Source organism: Danio rerio, chromosome 2 (genome assembly GCF_052040795.2).
Source record: "Danio rerio strain M-AB ecotype USA chromosome 2, GRCz13ab, whole genome shotgun sequence".
In the NCBI taxonomy this organism is placed as follows: domain Eukaryota; kingdom Metazoa; phylum Chordata; class Actinopteri; order Cypriniformes; family Danionidae; genus Danio; species Danio rerio.
This window is the reverse complement of record NC_141022.1, coordinates 25418121-25433776: the sequence shown is the minus strand read 5'-3', so window position 1 is coordinate 25433776 and position 15656 is coordinate 25418121. Positions and strand designations below refer to the sequence as shown.

General features: G+C 32.7%; 1 protein-coding gene across 17 annotated transcripts in view; it reads right to left on the bottom strand.

The window, feature by feature from the left end:
* Positions 1-15656, bottom strand: part of tox (thymocyte selection-associated high mobility group box) — a 606421-nt gene that overhangs the window by 416817 nt on the left and 173948 nt on the right. For 9 of the 17 annotated variants that reach the window (XR_015477898.1, XM_087239890.1, XM_087239892.1 and 6 more), the window contains one exon: positions 7592-7837. Coding sequence is in view for 15 of the 17 variants with exons in the window: in XM_087239890.1 (XP_087096016.1) it covers positions 7592-7837 (246 nt within the window). In the remaining 2 variants the exon portion in view is untranslated. 17 annotated transcript variants of the gene reach the window in all.

Here is a 15656-nt window from a genome sequence, read left to right as displayed (position 1 = left end):
GAGGAGTTCGTTAAAATACAACGCCTGGAAATGGCAAAAACGCCACTTTTTTGCCGCAGGAAGTTAAAAATATCTGACTTCCTGTTGGGTTTGAGATATGGCTCCAAGAGACTTTTTCGTATGTTTTGGCATGTTTGAGGTGTGTGCCGATTTTCGTGCATGTGCGTGATTCGTGTATCGGGGGCTCGTCCGTTTAATTTTTCTAGGTGGCGCTGTCGAGTCATTTTGCCACGCCCACTGCCGAGACCCATATCAACCTGCTATTTACACCGCGTTTGGTGTGTGTGCAAATTTTCATGAGTTTTCGGGCATGTTTAGACCCTCAAAAATGCCCCGATTAGGGGCGGAATAATAATAATAAAAAACGGAGCAATTCCAATAGGGCCTACGCACCGTTTCGGTGCTCGGTCCCTAATTACATTGCTTTCTTGTTTACAGTTGCTTGATTTACTATTTTACTAGAAGTATTTTTTTCTTGGGAAATATTTTATGTGCATTGGTGTGGTGGTGCTCATTTGCCAAAACTGATTTTTGTGAATTTTCACTAATCATGTTTTTTCTTTGCAAACCAACTGTTCTATTCACAAATAATAATAATAACCATGAAAATCACTAAAAACTAGGAAAATGAACGTGTCATGTATATACAGTTGAAGTCAGAATTATTAGTCCCCGTTTATTTTTTTCCCCAATTTCTCTTTAACGGAGAGAAGATATTTTTCAACACATTTCTAGACATAATAGTTTATTAACTAGTTAACTAGTAATTAAATTTTAATAACTCATTTCTAATAACTTATTTCTTCCATCTTTGCTATGATTACAGTTAATAATATTTCACAAGATATTTTTCAAGACACTAGTATTCAGATTAAAGTGACATTCAAAGGCTTAACTAGGTTAATTAGGTTAACTAGGCACTAAAAATATATATAGCTTAAAAGGGCTAATAATATTGACCTTAAAATGGTTTTTAAAAAAATGAAGAACTGCTTTTATTCTAGCCTAAATAAAACAAATAGGACTTTCTCCAGAAGAAAAAATATTATCAGACATACTGTGAAAATGTCCTTGATCTGCTAATCATCATTTGAAAAATATTTAAAAAATAAAAAAATAAAATAAAGGTAGGCTAATAATTCTGACTTCAACTGTACATGTATATAACAGAAATTTTAATTATCAGCCAGAAACAACATGCTCGTGTATTTCAATTAATTACCCACTTCAATTCATGAATTGTATGCCAAAAGCAGTCTGACAGAAACATCTTGCCAAGCTGCACTTTCAAGGTCTCACATGTGGCCGTTTTGCAAAGTGCTGCAAACTGTAGGCTTTGCAGCAAATTTACAATAAATGGAGATTTATGTCCATTACTGTTCTCTTTTTTTTATTTAGGCCACTGCTGGATGAGGATTTAGTGGCTTTTGCGCTGATGATGGACGATCTCACTGCTCTCTCTCTCTCTTTCTCTCTCTCTCTCTCCTCCACTGTCAGCTCTGTTTAGATTTGCACATTTTACACACATCAACTTGTGCTTATTTAAGCGGACATGTGGCTTTCTGGAAACAAACCTTACCTGAGTGTTTCCGATAAATTCTCTGCATTTCATGCGAATCGCAGAGCTCATCAGAACAGCCGATGAGATCTTCTCCTTCATGTTGTATGTAGAAAAAGAAAGCCATTTATCTGTTCTGAGCTATATTTACTTCTATTTGTTTAAATGTGATGAGAAGAAGCACGGCGAAGCCTTATGAGATAATTTTCCTTTTAATCCAACACTTTTTAAGGTGAAGCACATTTCACTCAACTATCTATCTGTGCTGGCTAAACAATGCCAGCTCTGAGACCTATAAAACCAATGCGAAATGTAAGAGGCACATAAATGCACTCTCTGTTCCACCAGAGAAGGCAGCAGCTCCAACAGGCTAATGCAGAGAGAAAATTAATTCCATCAGCGAGCTCTTTCATTCTCCACTGCAGCTACAAGCTCTCTGTCCCGTTGCCTGGCAACCATAATTCATAGCCGCTCTAAATGGATGTTCTCCAAGCACTGAGAACATTAAGGTGAAAAGAACAAATGCCTTTGTGAATCTCAATATCTTTCAGTGTGTGAATGTCACTCTGTGTTTGTATTTTTTTAGCTACCCGTGTGTATGTTTTTTCTTAAAAATCTCTTTTATGTAAGTTTAAGATTTAAGGTGGATTTTCCCAGAAGACCATTGAAAGGTATTGGAAGTATTGGCCATACCATTATTTCTCTTTTCTATCATTTCTGATAAAACCTAAATGCATAATGTAATCAAAGCAAGGTAATGATGGAAATAAGCATGATTTACTGTAAACAAAAATACGTGTTTATACAATATATTAAGGTGAAAAGAATAAATGCCCTTTGAAGCTCAGTATCTTTCAGTGTTTGCATGTCACTCTGTTTTATTTTAGCTACCAGTCTATTTATCTTTTAATGAACGTTTTGCAACGTTTACAGATAAACGTTTACAGATAAATTGTATATATTTTCTGTACTATTCTATCTCTTAGGGCAGTTTTAGCTTCACATCCAGCCTCCTTCTGACAATATATACATCTTAAATGTCAATTGTTAGCCTCCCTTTTAATTTTTTTTTCTTTTTTAAATATTTCCCTAATGATGTTTAACAAAGCAAGGACATTTTCATGACATGTCCGATAACATTTTTTCTTCTGGAGAAAGTCTTATTTGTTTTATTTTGGCTGGAATGAAAGTATTTTTTAAACAAACATTTTAAGGTCAATATTAATCGCCCCTTTACGCTTAATTTTTTATTCAGTGGTCTGCAGAACAAACCATGGATATACAATGATTTGCCTAATTACCCTAACTTGCCTGGTTAACCTACACTGTACAACCAACGTCAACTTTAACAAATGAAATGAGTTTAGTTAACTCAAAATTGACTAAAAGTTAATTCTACTTATTTGAAAAGAGTTTTGAATGTTGAAGGTAATGAGGTAATGAAATACCTCATTACTTCAACTTAAATGGAGTAAGTTTACAGTACTTATATAAATTAGTTTTTTTTTAACTCAAATAGTTTGTTGCAATCAGTTTCCTCAAACAGTTTGAGTTGCCTTAACTTGCTGGGTTACACAGCACTCAGTTGGTTTAAGTTCTCTTCATTTATTGGGCTTTATGTGCTCAAATTGCTTCATTTACTTAAATGGATTGAGTTCACAGTACTCATTAGGATTAGTTTTTGACTTAAAGGGTTTGTTGCAATCGATTTCCCTTACCTAAATTTATTGGGTTTTACAGTGTAACTAATCTAGTTAAGCCTTTGAATGTTACTTTAAGCTGAATACTAGTGTCTAGAAAAATATCTAGTCAATTATTATTTACTGTCATCATGGCAAAGATAAAAGAATTAAGTTATTAGAAATTTTTTATTTCTTTTATTTCTTTTTATTAAGTTATTAAAAATATTATGTTTAGAAATGTGTTGAAAAAAATCTCTCCATTAGACAGAAAATGGGGGGAAAATAAATAGGGGAGCTAATAATGTAAGGGGGCTAATAATTCAGACTTCTTCTGTATAAATAATGTAGATATTTTTTCAGCAAATTTTAAATGCAACAGTTTTCATTCCAATTTCTAAAAACTATTCTTTTGTCTTTGCCATGAAACTTGTAATTATTTTGCAAGATGCTAGTAGTTTAAATAGCTTTTTAAAGGCTTATTAGGTTAACTGGTTAATTGGGCAAATCATTAGACAAGTGGTTTGTTCTGTAGTCAATCTGAAAAAAAAAACTGCTTAAGGGCGATAATAATACTGACCTTAATATTATTATGAAAAGGAAAAAAAAAACTCCTTCCAAAAGGAATAAAAATAGTATAGGAAATACGGCGAAAAATCTCCTTGCTTTGCTAAACATTAACTGGGAAATATTTTAAAAACATTTAAAATGTCATAGGAGGGCTCCTAATTTAGACGTTAATTGTATTGTTTCATTTTAAAACCTTTTCTTATATATTTTTTCCTGTATTTTATTCTTTATCCTTTGATTTAGACAACATGACACCAATATTTTAACTTCAGAAGAGAGACAAGAAATCAAAATTTGGTGGAATAACTTTTTTTCTAACCCTCTTTCCAATAAAAGATGAATTTGAACATAATCAAAGAAAGGTCAAGATTACAATCAGCAGGGCTTTTCGTGCAGAAAATAACAAAACAAAAAAACTGAGTAACACCCAATATTTAGGTTTGGCCCCAAACGTGGAGTATATGAAAAACAATAGGTGAGAGATGAAGAGGGAAAGTTTCAGTTTGACTGGAGATCATCAACACATCTCACATTCATTTTCAACCACAGTTAGTCAGAGCTCACCAGCACTTCATAACATGATGAGGTTTCTTGCTGTTGACCAAAAGTTTGGGTTTCATTTTTGCAGAAGTGCCAGTGATTTGCAGATATTTGGGATCAATATTAAAGTAACCGAAAAAGACAACAGTGCCAAAATATGTTAAGAACTAATTAAAATGAGTGTATGATGTAATTGACTATTTATGTACATGTAAAATATAATAATTGATACTTGAAAAAGCAAGACAGTTATTTACATTAAACACTCACTAAAATGTTATTCAATGCAACTGTAGTTTATTTAAAAAATAACTTGTCAGGTATTTTTAGAACAGGAATCATTTATTGACAAATAAAATATTATTTAAAAATTTACCTAAACAAAATATAGCATGATTAATTACTCTATTAGCAGATTTAATTAAATATTTAAATAAGTACAGGTCAGAATACGTATGCTGTTTTATTTCTACATAAATCTGTTTCACTAAATGATGATGGAATAGTATTTAACCCATATTCTGACATTTTATTTTTATTTTGAAACTATTAAATGGATCCTTTAGTTGCATTTAATATGCAATACTACTAATACTGAAAGTAATCTTTGAAGTATGTTAGACATTACGTAATTAAAGGCTGAATTAAAATATGATATTTCTGTTTCAGTTCATCGTAATCTTCCTATTTTCAAGACAACATGCCTCTTTGTTTCCTGTAAGTCTATCTTTATCACCATTTAGAGATGTAAAAATGTTCTGTTTTATTAATGGGATGATTTTATTTTTATACTATGAAATATTACAAAGAAAACATTTGAAATCTATATTTAAACCTTTGTAAAATGTATATTTAAATAGTTGGTCACACTTTATTTTGATGGTCCGGGTGTTGAATTTAAGTTACATTGCATCTGCATGACAGCTAATTCTCATTAGATTATAAGTAGATAGTTATTTTGGGGTTAGGGTTGGGGTTAGTGTGAGTTGACATGTACTTGCAAAGTTTCTTATAAGTCAGTTTAGCAGATTTTAAGCAGACAGTCTACTAATATTCAAATGAACCATAGAAATAAACTGTTACATATTTATTTAGATATTTATAAGGAAACCATTTAAATCTATATTAAAATGTTATCTTCCATAAAAAAAATTTATAGGCAAATTCGATGCTTAATAATGCTAATTATTAATTTATTTTAAATAGCTTTTATTTATTATAAAACAGCTTTTGCTGCTTAAAAAAGTTATATTGAGAATTTTTGTATTTACTTCTAAAGAATGGCAATCTGTGTAGTGTTAAAAATGTCATTACTTTCATTTGTGACATTTGTGTCTTGTCTGAATCAAAAAAAAAAAAAAAAAAAAAACAATAACTAGAACCCAGATTTTTGAATGCCACTATAATCAAGCAATCAAGCAAACTTAGAAAACATCATCCTCAGAATTATACACCAGCACTTTATTCATAGTCAACCCTTTCTTCTGATCTGTAAGACTTTCCTATTTTGTTAAGTTATCGACAGGTTCTAAACGTACTGTACAACTGTGTAGTGCAGCTTTATGGCAAGCAGAGAATGCATTAGAAGAAGTGCCTTGATGCTAAATTATATTTAATTAAGTTAATCCAATGGGGAATTTGGCATTGTTTCACTGTGCGTTAAATCACATTAGCTCTCATTTACTGCCTGCTATCTCAATCATTCTATATGCCGCTCCAACCTCTTATAATCTCTGTTGAGGTGTTTCATTTGTGTCAATTAAATCATTGTTTGGGCACTGAATCGACTTTGCTGTTGCGTAATGCCATCATGCGAAATGCATTAGAGACATCTCAAAGGAGACCGTGGGCATCTTAGGATCAAACACTAAAAACACAAATAGAAATTCTATTTTTGGGAACTTTCCAAACTAGATTATATGGAAGCATTTTTCTGAGGGAAAATGAAATAATAATTGCAATAGGTTGCTAACTTTTTCCCCTAATTTTGTGACTGTGCATTTGTTTGTGGCAATTGTTTTTTGCATTTTGCTTTTTTTTTTTTTACAATTGTACAGTTTTTTTATGTGATCAATGGACAATTTGTTTTGTAGTTTTAGGTTTATGTCACATTTTTGTATGATGTTTTAATAATGTGTTTTTGATGTTTTGAAAGTCTCTTATGCTTATTAAGGCTGCATTTATTTTATCCAAAATAAAAATGTTTTGAAAATATTTTTATTCTGTTTTAAAGCAATTTCAGTGACAAATGATCCCATTTTGCTAAATTCATCCTCAGTAACTCATTTATACATTCCTTTTACTTCAGCTCAGTCCTTTATTTATCAGGATTCTTCACAGCGGAATGAACCGCCAACTATTCCAGCATATGTTTTCCACAGTGGATGCCCTTCCAGCCACAACCCTACAGGGAAACTTCAATAGACTGTCGCATTCACACACACACACACACACACACATACACTAAGGCCTTTCGTTATATAAATTCACTTATAACGCATGTCTTTGAGCTGTGGGGGAAAACGGAGCACCCAGAGGAAACCCACGCAAACATGGGGAGAACATGCAAACTCCAAAAAGAAATGCCAACTGACCCAGCCATAACCTTATCACTGTTAGGTGACAGTGCTAACCACATAACTTATTTATTTTTATCTTTGCCAAGATGACAGTAAATAATATTTTACTAGATATTTTTCAAGACATTTCTATACAGCTTAAAGTTACATTTAAATGCTTAACTAGGTTAATTAGGTTATCTAGGCAGGTTAGGGTAATTAGGCAAGTTATTATATAACGATGGTTTGTTCTGTAGACTATCGGAAAAATATATAGCTTAAAAGGGCTAATAATTTTGACCATGAAATGTTTGTTTTTAATTATTAAAAACTGCTTTTATTCTATTAAACAAATGAGACTTTCTCCAGAAGAAAAAATATTATTAGACATACTGTGAAAATTTCCTTGCACTGTTAAACATCATTTGGGAAATATTTAAAAAAATAAATCTGGCATACAGACATACATAAATAAAAAAAAAAAAAAGGTATTTTAAATTGAAATAATAAAACCCAAAACATTAAAACAAACACAAAATTTCCAAATCGTTTTACCAATAAAATAAATTACAATTTAATTCAAGTCAAAATCTGACTTGATTTCATGCTGCAATGTCACTTTTTAAATTCTCATGTGACTTCTCATCAGTTCTGTCCACAATACTCTCTACAGCACATGTACTCACCACTGAGAGAGAGTTGGTGAGCAGGCTGCCATCTTGGCTCAACATATTAGGACTCAACATGCCGGGCAGGTCCATTCCTTGCAGGTGAAAGGGGTGCAGTCCATTCTGAGACACAGGGGGGCACAGGGGGTGGTATGTCCCGGATTCAGACTCGGGAAGGTGTGCCAGCATGTGTTCTGGGAGGGTTGGAGGGGTGATGGGTGGGATGTTAAAGTCTTCATCCCCAAGACTGGGCACCGGGTATGACTGCTGGCAAAAAACAGAGACACAGAAGACTGAGGTTACATGACCTGACAGAACACGTATTGACTGATTATATAAAACCATGTGCTCTTTCAAAAGATGATTGATTTATGACTGACTGGTCAGACTCATTAGTAATGAAGAGCACAGTGTCTACCAGAATTCTAATGGCCACAGTGGTCATTCTGAGCAATCCCAGCAAACAATTTTGTGTTTGATAGGCACCTGATAGACATCTAAACGTAGACAGCTTGGCTAAAACAAAGCTAAACTTGGGCTGTCAGTGAAAATCTAATAGACATCTAAGAGTAGCCCTTCATTTCTGTTAATTTGATGACTTGTCAAGTTTTGGCCTATTCTTAGACGTCTATTAGATTTTAATAAGCTTTAAAAATCTAAGATTTTCACTCATCATAGCACATGTGTTCCTGATGATGTTACAATAAAAGTGATTTGATTTGATTTCATTGACAGCCCAAATTTAGCCTTGTTTTAGCCAAGACGACTATGTTTAGATGTCTATTAGACATCTTTTAGACATCTTGTGAAATGCTTGCTGGGATCATTTGCTTTATGATTGTATCAAACTGACTTTTTGTCACAATATATTTAGTTTCAATGCTTTTAAGATTTTAAAATTAAGTTTTATATGTCTGTCATCGTATTTTATGAAGTAATTACCTTAAAAGTACAATATTTTTGTAATATAGCTTATAATTGTGTTTGAGTTACTAGACCTTGAAGATATTTGTCTAGCAAGCAATAGAGCAAAGTTATTTTTGAATATTTGAAGTAAAGATATGTGTTTGCTATCAGAAAAATACACTTTTCTTAGCATAAATCTGCAAGGCAAGAGAGACAGGTATATTTAAAGGCAGTAGAGGATACTGAAAACTCATGTGGTCAATTTTTGCATTATGACCATTAACATAGAAACTCTTTTGTGTTTTGTAATTTGAATGAACATACAATGTTAGAATGAAATATAAGAACATTATAAAAGACAGGATAATATAGTTATTTGGATTAACAAAGTTATTTAATTGAAAAATTCAAAAATGTTTAAAAAAAATGCCTTTGTAATTTTAGCGTTAATAAAATATTGTCAAAACATGCAGATTTTTTTTTCTATACATATAATGTTGGCAAAATAATTTACAACATAAACCTTAAAAATGTATAATATATACAAAAAAATAAAAAAAGGTCAAATTAATCTTGCTTGACCAATTGATCATACTATAGCATGCTCAAGGAAGAATTACACTTAACAGGAGACTAATATGGTTTTTAGTTTAGCATGATGCACAGGAATGAGGTACAATACTCAGAAATAAGAAATACATCTAAGATATAACAGAAAAACTACTGCTAGCTAATTTGTTTGAACTATTAATTACACAAGCAACCCAGACACTGTACATCGTTTCACATTATTAAAAATGTTCAACATCCAAATTTGTTAAGGCAGAGATCAAGTTATCATAATGCAAGCATAACACATACATAAATCTGCAACCACCCATGAACAGACTACAGATGATTTCTGTTAAAATAGTTCACCTGTTAATTAACATTTCGGTGCAGTGCATGGAAACAGCATAATTTTACTTTAAGCTCATGTGACTCATTACAAATAAGGCAGAAATGTTATTTTATTACATATTTCATACAATAATTATTTGCTATGCAGTGATTAGTGCAGCATTATAAATATACATAATCCTCATGAAAATACACAAGATGGCTTGCAAACACAACTAGAACACTAGACCTGTCAGTTCTTCAGCTGTTTTCCCCTCAAAATATGATTTCACTGTTTAGGTGGAAACAGTTTGAGAAATTGTGTATTGAAATGATATATTAAGAATGATATAATGGCATTATAACATTGCTAATAAATGTTTAGTTGGACTTTGGCATAGTACAATGTACACATAGTACATAGTACACATATTTTTGTGGTGGATATAATCACTCTAATTTATAAGCCGATGGCCAACAATGCAATAAAATAATATAATAAAATATAATAAAATATAATATAATATAATATAATATAATATAACATAACATAACATAACATACCATAATATAATACAATATAATATAATATAATATAACATAACATAAAATAACATAATATAATATAATATAATATAATATAATATAATATAATATAATATAATATAAAATAACATAATATAATATAATATAATATAATATAATATAATATAATATAATATAATATAATATAATATAATATAGTATAATATAATATAATATAATATAATATAATATAATATAATATAATATAATATAATATAATATAATATAAAACAATGTTATATAAATATATGGAGTCTGATTTAAAGCTAAATTGTATGACTCTGTAAATCTCCCGACACACATCAAAATCCACATTGTAACTTCAAAATGGAATAGCGAGTGAATAGACGGTGAAATGCAACGAGCATTCTTGTCATTCATGTCTCGAAAGGCAGCATGAAAAAGGCTTTCCAAACAGTTAGTTTGAAATACTGCACAATAGGGGGTGAACCGTAGGCTAGAACAAGGACAGACTGTCCATTTGATACTTATAAATAAGAGAATGAAATGGGTTAAGGCACGAAGAGAAAAAAAAGATCTTGTTGAAAAGCAACATTCTTTGATGTTCTATTTTCTGCCACCGAAACGATCCAGCGACGGCAATCTTTCACACTGTATCAATAACAGAAAAAAGACTAATCACAACTATATAGGCAGCAAATGAAATGCTGAATAAAGTACATCAAAGCGCACTCACATTACAGTGATTCATTTTTACTATTGGAGCCTTTGAGGAAGTAAAATTATATGCAAATGGTCAATCAATCTCATTAGACTCTAACAAAAGGCTGCTTTTATGAGGCTGAACAGTCTCTTGCGTTTGGCTGTGAAGTTTGCTTTGGCTGCTTTAAAACGGGCCGTCCTGCGCTCTGCCTCCTCCAGCCTCTGTCAGTTTAGACTGTGATGAAAAAAATGTAAAGCAGATAAGGAGATGAAAGGCTGTACAAATCCAAGCAAAATCATAAATTATTCTGCAAAGGCCGCCTTGGAGGAAAATACTGTAGAAAAACATATACAGTTATCATAGGTTTATTACAGGGAAGCAAGAGAACACGGCAACCACAAATATGCCTCTGATTCGACTCGACGATCCCTTTTTTTAATACCTTCAAAAGGGGCTCTTCTTTTCTGCAGCTTTATTATCTCTAATACATAGCTTTTATTTGCAGCAAACTAAATGAACCTGTCAGACAGCCAACTACAGGCAATTAGGTATGAAATTGGTTCCAAATTCAAACTCAACTCAAATAACGGTCCAACTGTTACTTTTAAGGATTGCAATAATCGTTTTAATGAGCTTCCTACTTCTGCCTCTAAAAGCCAATGTATCATGCTCATTTGCATATTTGATTGTGTTGTGCCTCACAGATGTCTGCGTTTGTTTGCGGGGAAATATGCTGGCATAATTCATACAGTAAGGCCCTTAGAGGAACGATTTTACTGCCAAATTAAAAAAAATAAATCACATAAAACAAGACGACTGCGCTGCCGCGGCTTACGCTGCTGTTGATACGTGCGAGTATTTGTGTAATTATTGTCGAAGGAGGAAAAAAAAAAGGGATGAAATTATTATATTCAGGTGAAAAGCAGAGTAATAAATAAGAGAAGGAATGCATGGCAGTTTCGAGTAGGGCTGCAATTAAGTTTATGCGGTGTACATGTGATGTTTCTTAGTATCCTGTCTTTCTTTTTTTACACTTGCGTAAACAGGCAGCCAAAAAAGAGAGCACAGGAAACAAATAAGCCTGTGCTGTGGTGTGTGGCTCTGGGGGAAAAAAAAGTGAAATGCGCAAAAATTAAGAGCACTGCAAACTACATCTTGTGAAAAAAGAAGACGTTGGAATGAAGATGTGGGTACAAACATATCAAAACATGGCATCATCGGCCGCAAATCTACTTGAAACGGCGATGAAAATGTTCCTGCTAATCTAAATAAATACATTTTCTGATGCAACGTGTGCTGTTCAATTCAAACGTCTAAATTACATCTGCTAAAAACACACACACACACACACATACATACACAAAATGATTAAACATGCATCTCTAGTCAAGACGGTGGTAATATTTTTGTATCATCTTATGAAGCCTCCAGGGTCAGAAAGTTCTGATCTGAATCAGATAATGAGCAATGAACACTTTATATTTTGAGTCAGGATTGTGGGAAATTACCTCCACAATATCTGTACGTTCTGTTCAGTGTTTACTATTCATAATCCAGTTACATTCGCTAACACAATTTAGGCGTGCGGTTTCCCTCTAAAAGCCTAGCTTTTCATTTATCAATAAACGAAAGACTGAAGACAAAATACAATTTCTGTGTAAATCAGGACTTCAGATGACACATAGTTTCCTTCACTCGCATTACAGCACATGCAAAAAAGGTGAATAAGGGGGGAAGAAAAGGCAAGTTTTGAGATTGTTCCACATTGTGGAAGTCCATTTCACGTGACATCATTTCAACTGGACAACAAATCTCTCAGGGAGGTGATTGCCTGTCAAATAGCACAAGGGTAATGGGACTGGTGGGAGATGAATGGCAAATGAGCAGGAGAGTCATTTAAATCTACTATCAATTACTGATGATGGTCATGATGGCTGTGTGGAGTCATTGTCTATGGGCGACTTCACAGTCAGCAGTCAATCAAAGCTTCACAGCAAAGGGGAAAGTGGAATAAACTGGATGTATCTGATGTGGTTTACACTGACAATAAGGAAAGAAATGATATGAGGAGAGCTCTTCTGTTTTTAACATAGTGTGCTGAGTGAGTGGCAGAAACGCTCCACCAGCAGAAATTACGCATTAAATGACTGCAGCCACACAATAGAGATGTAGATTGTTTATAAGCCTTCCATCTTGACAGGCGTAAATCAGCTCGTCATTATGAAAGAGGTGCACGCGTACTGAGGTGGATGAGAAAAACGTGCATTTTGAGATAAGCGGTACATCCCGTTATTATGCCACAATAAGCATTTATACTGATTTGCAAGATGGTTTTCTGATAGGACGAGAATTCGGAAACAGGGTTATTGCAGATAACTAAAACCAAAAAACACTAACTTGTTTACTTGAAATAAAGTAAACGTTAACTAAAACTTTTTTGTTTGGTTGCCAAGAAATTTTTAGTTTAGTTTAGATTAAAACTAAAATACATAAAATCTAATCTTAAAACATATTTTAAAACACTGGGTAACACTGAGGCTAGCGGTCATGTGAGGAAGCTTATCTCAGTAATGGTATTTTAAATCAAATGTCTTCTTATCTCTGTTTGTGGTTTTGTATGTTGGTTTCAAACACCTCGTTCAAAACCAATGGCAATTTTGCTTATTGTGTCAATAGTGAATAATACATTTTAAAATCATTTTAGTAATAAAATACATAAATAAACATGATAAATGACATGAAAACTTTAAATGTAGAAAACAATTTCTTACATTTTATTTTATAAGCTAAACAATTCGTCACCTTAGATTTATAAGGTTCTATTTGAAATGTTCGTCAAAATTGAGTTATTGGCATATTCTTATAAAATGACAACTTATTTGCATTATGGGATGTTTTTTTTATAAGTTGTTCACATTTTAAGACTTTTAAATTAAAAAACAAATGTTACACACATACTGTTTGCTATGGAATGCAAAAACTTTAAAGCTCATTATCTCAAAATTATTCAGAACGCAGATAGAACCTTATAATTCCAAGGAGACGAATTGTCTTCAGGAGGCAAAATTCAGGAAACACCAATTTATTCAGCAATAGAGAGGCATAAGGTCTGCTTAACTGTATTCTTTACTAGTTTATTGTATATATTATAAATATGTTCACTATCAAGCAACAGTTAGATGTAAACTGTGGAATATAAGTGTTTAATGCACTTTTATGCATCTTGTCATATCATGCAGCTCTTACTGTGTTATTTCTGGAGTCAAAGAATGCCTATTACCTTTATAAAACTCATCTGTTCATGTACAGGTTGATATTAATTCCTGCCTCTGTTTTCACATGCATTAAATCCACAAAATATAATTTTAAATACACCTCTGTGGGCTCATTTTGTCAAGTATTATTATATCTTTGGCCTATATTTCATGCACAACACAACTCAGAAGCAAACTATTTTATTCTGCTGGCATGAATATATAGCGTATTCCTTCTAGCTAATTTGAATAATGTATTCTGAAAATACAATATATAAAAAGAAAAAAGAACAGCTCTGCTCAAAAAAAAAACTCATTCCATTTTTATCAACACTTGTATGTTTCATAGAAAATAAATAGATAATGAATGTGTAAATAAATACAAACACACATAAATAAAAGAAAATATTTGTAATCTTTGTAAACCAATCCACCCGATAATTTTATCTATATGCTTTTGAGTATCGGACGATTGGATTGTTTACATTTATGCTCGTTTATGATTCTTTTCCTGTTTGTTTTCAGTTGCTGACAGCTTGTACTATTTTTGAAAAAGTGCCATATAACAGTCAAAACATTGAAAGCTGGAAAGTTCCGATGTAAGCAAAAGAGTTAAATGTTGTGCCTGCTAATAATTTATTAATTATATATTTCTTTCATTACTGCTTAAATTTAGCTGAAAAACCCATTACTGACAATGAAATTGCATTTACATTTTTAACATTTATCCAGAGAAGGTGATGTTCTTCAGTATCAGGGCAAAAAAGTCAATGAGCATTAAACAAACAGTCTCTTTTCTCCCTGGCTTTAACAGTGTAACTATTCAAAAGCGTTTTAAGGCAACACTGAGGTATTTGCCTTTGCAGAAATTGACTTTCAGAAAGAAGCCTACTCTATTTAAATGATCACTCCAGGATTGGCTGTGGATCATTACCCAGTGCTCCATGCGCCATGAGGAGCGCTCCAACATGTTGTCATGCCCTTCCACCAATTAAATTGCCAAAGAACAGCAAAAGGACACGTAAACAACGGTAACCTGCGCCCGCAGATGAAGCGGCTTTTTCATAACGTAATTTTGAATAATGAAGATGTCAGGTTAAATGCTACAGTAGTTAAACTTAATAAGGTGCCCTATTTTTTTTCCAACCTGCTTTTCATTTGCCATCTAGGCTGGGATTGTATGTAAGAGGCAACGAAAGCAATTCAGCCTGTAATGAATACCTTTGGGACCCAGGGGTGGTGATCATTTGAATGCAACATTCTCTGGCCGAGCCCCCAAAACAACCTCAGGACCCGCTGAGCTGCCGATTACTGTTGAGAGCTTTTGTATAAATGCAAAATCACTCATCTGCCCTGCACTAGCATCAATGTCAAGCATTTTGGAGGAGGTTTTAACTTTGTCTAATAGAGATGACACGAGGGTGTGTGCATGACCCGGTATGTCTTACAAACCCATCGGGACCAAAGTAGAGATCAAAGTATGATATTGTGAGTGGTTTAACAATGTGGGCGCTGCCATTATTCAGTATTTAAAAAAAAAAAAGACTTTTAGAATGCAGGTATAATGGTCCTATAATTTAAGTTATGAAAGCAAAAAAAGTTTTTAATATGTATGAGATAAAATATAGTTCTGCAAATTCACAGAAGCCTGAGTATCCTTTATTTCCTAAAAATCACCCCAAGTGTGCTTACAAATGAAATATTGATATTATTGATTAATGATGGACTTAAACCAGTAAGATACATGCAGAAAAAAGACAGACTGTTAACTGTTTAATTGTAGAAGATAATAAGA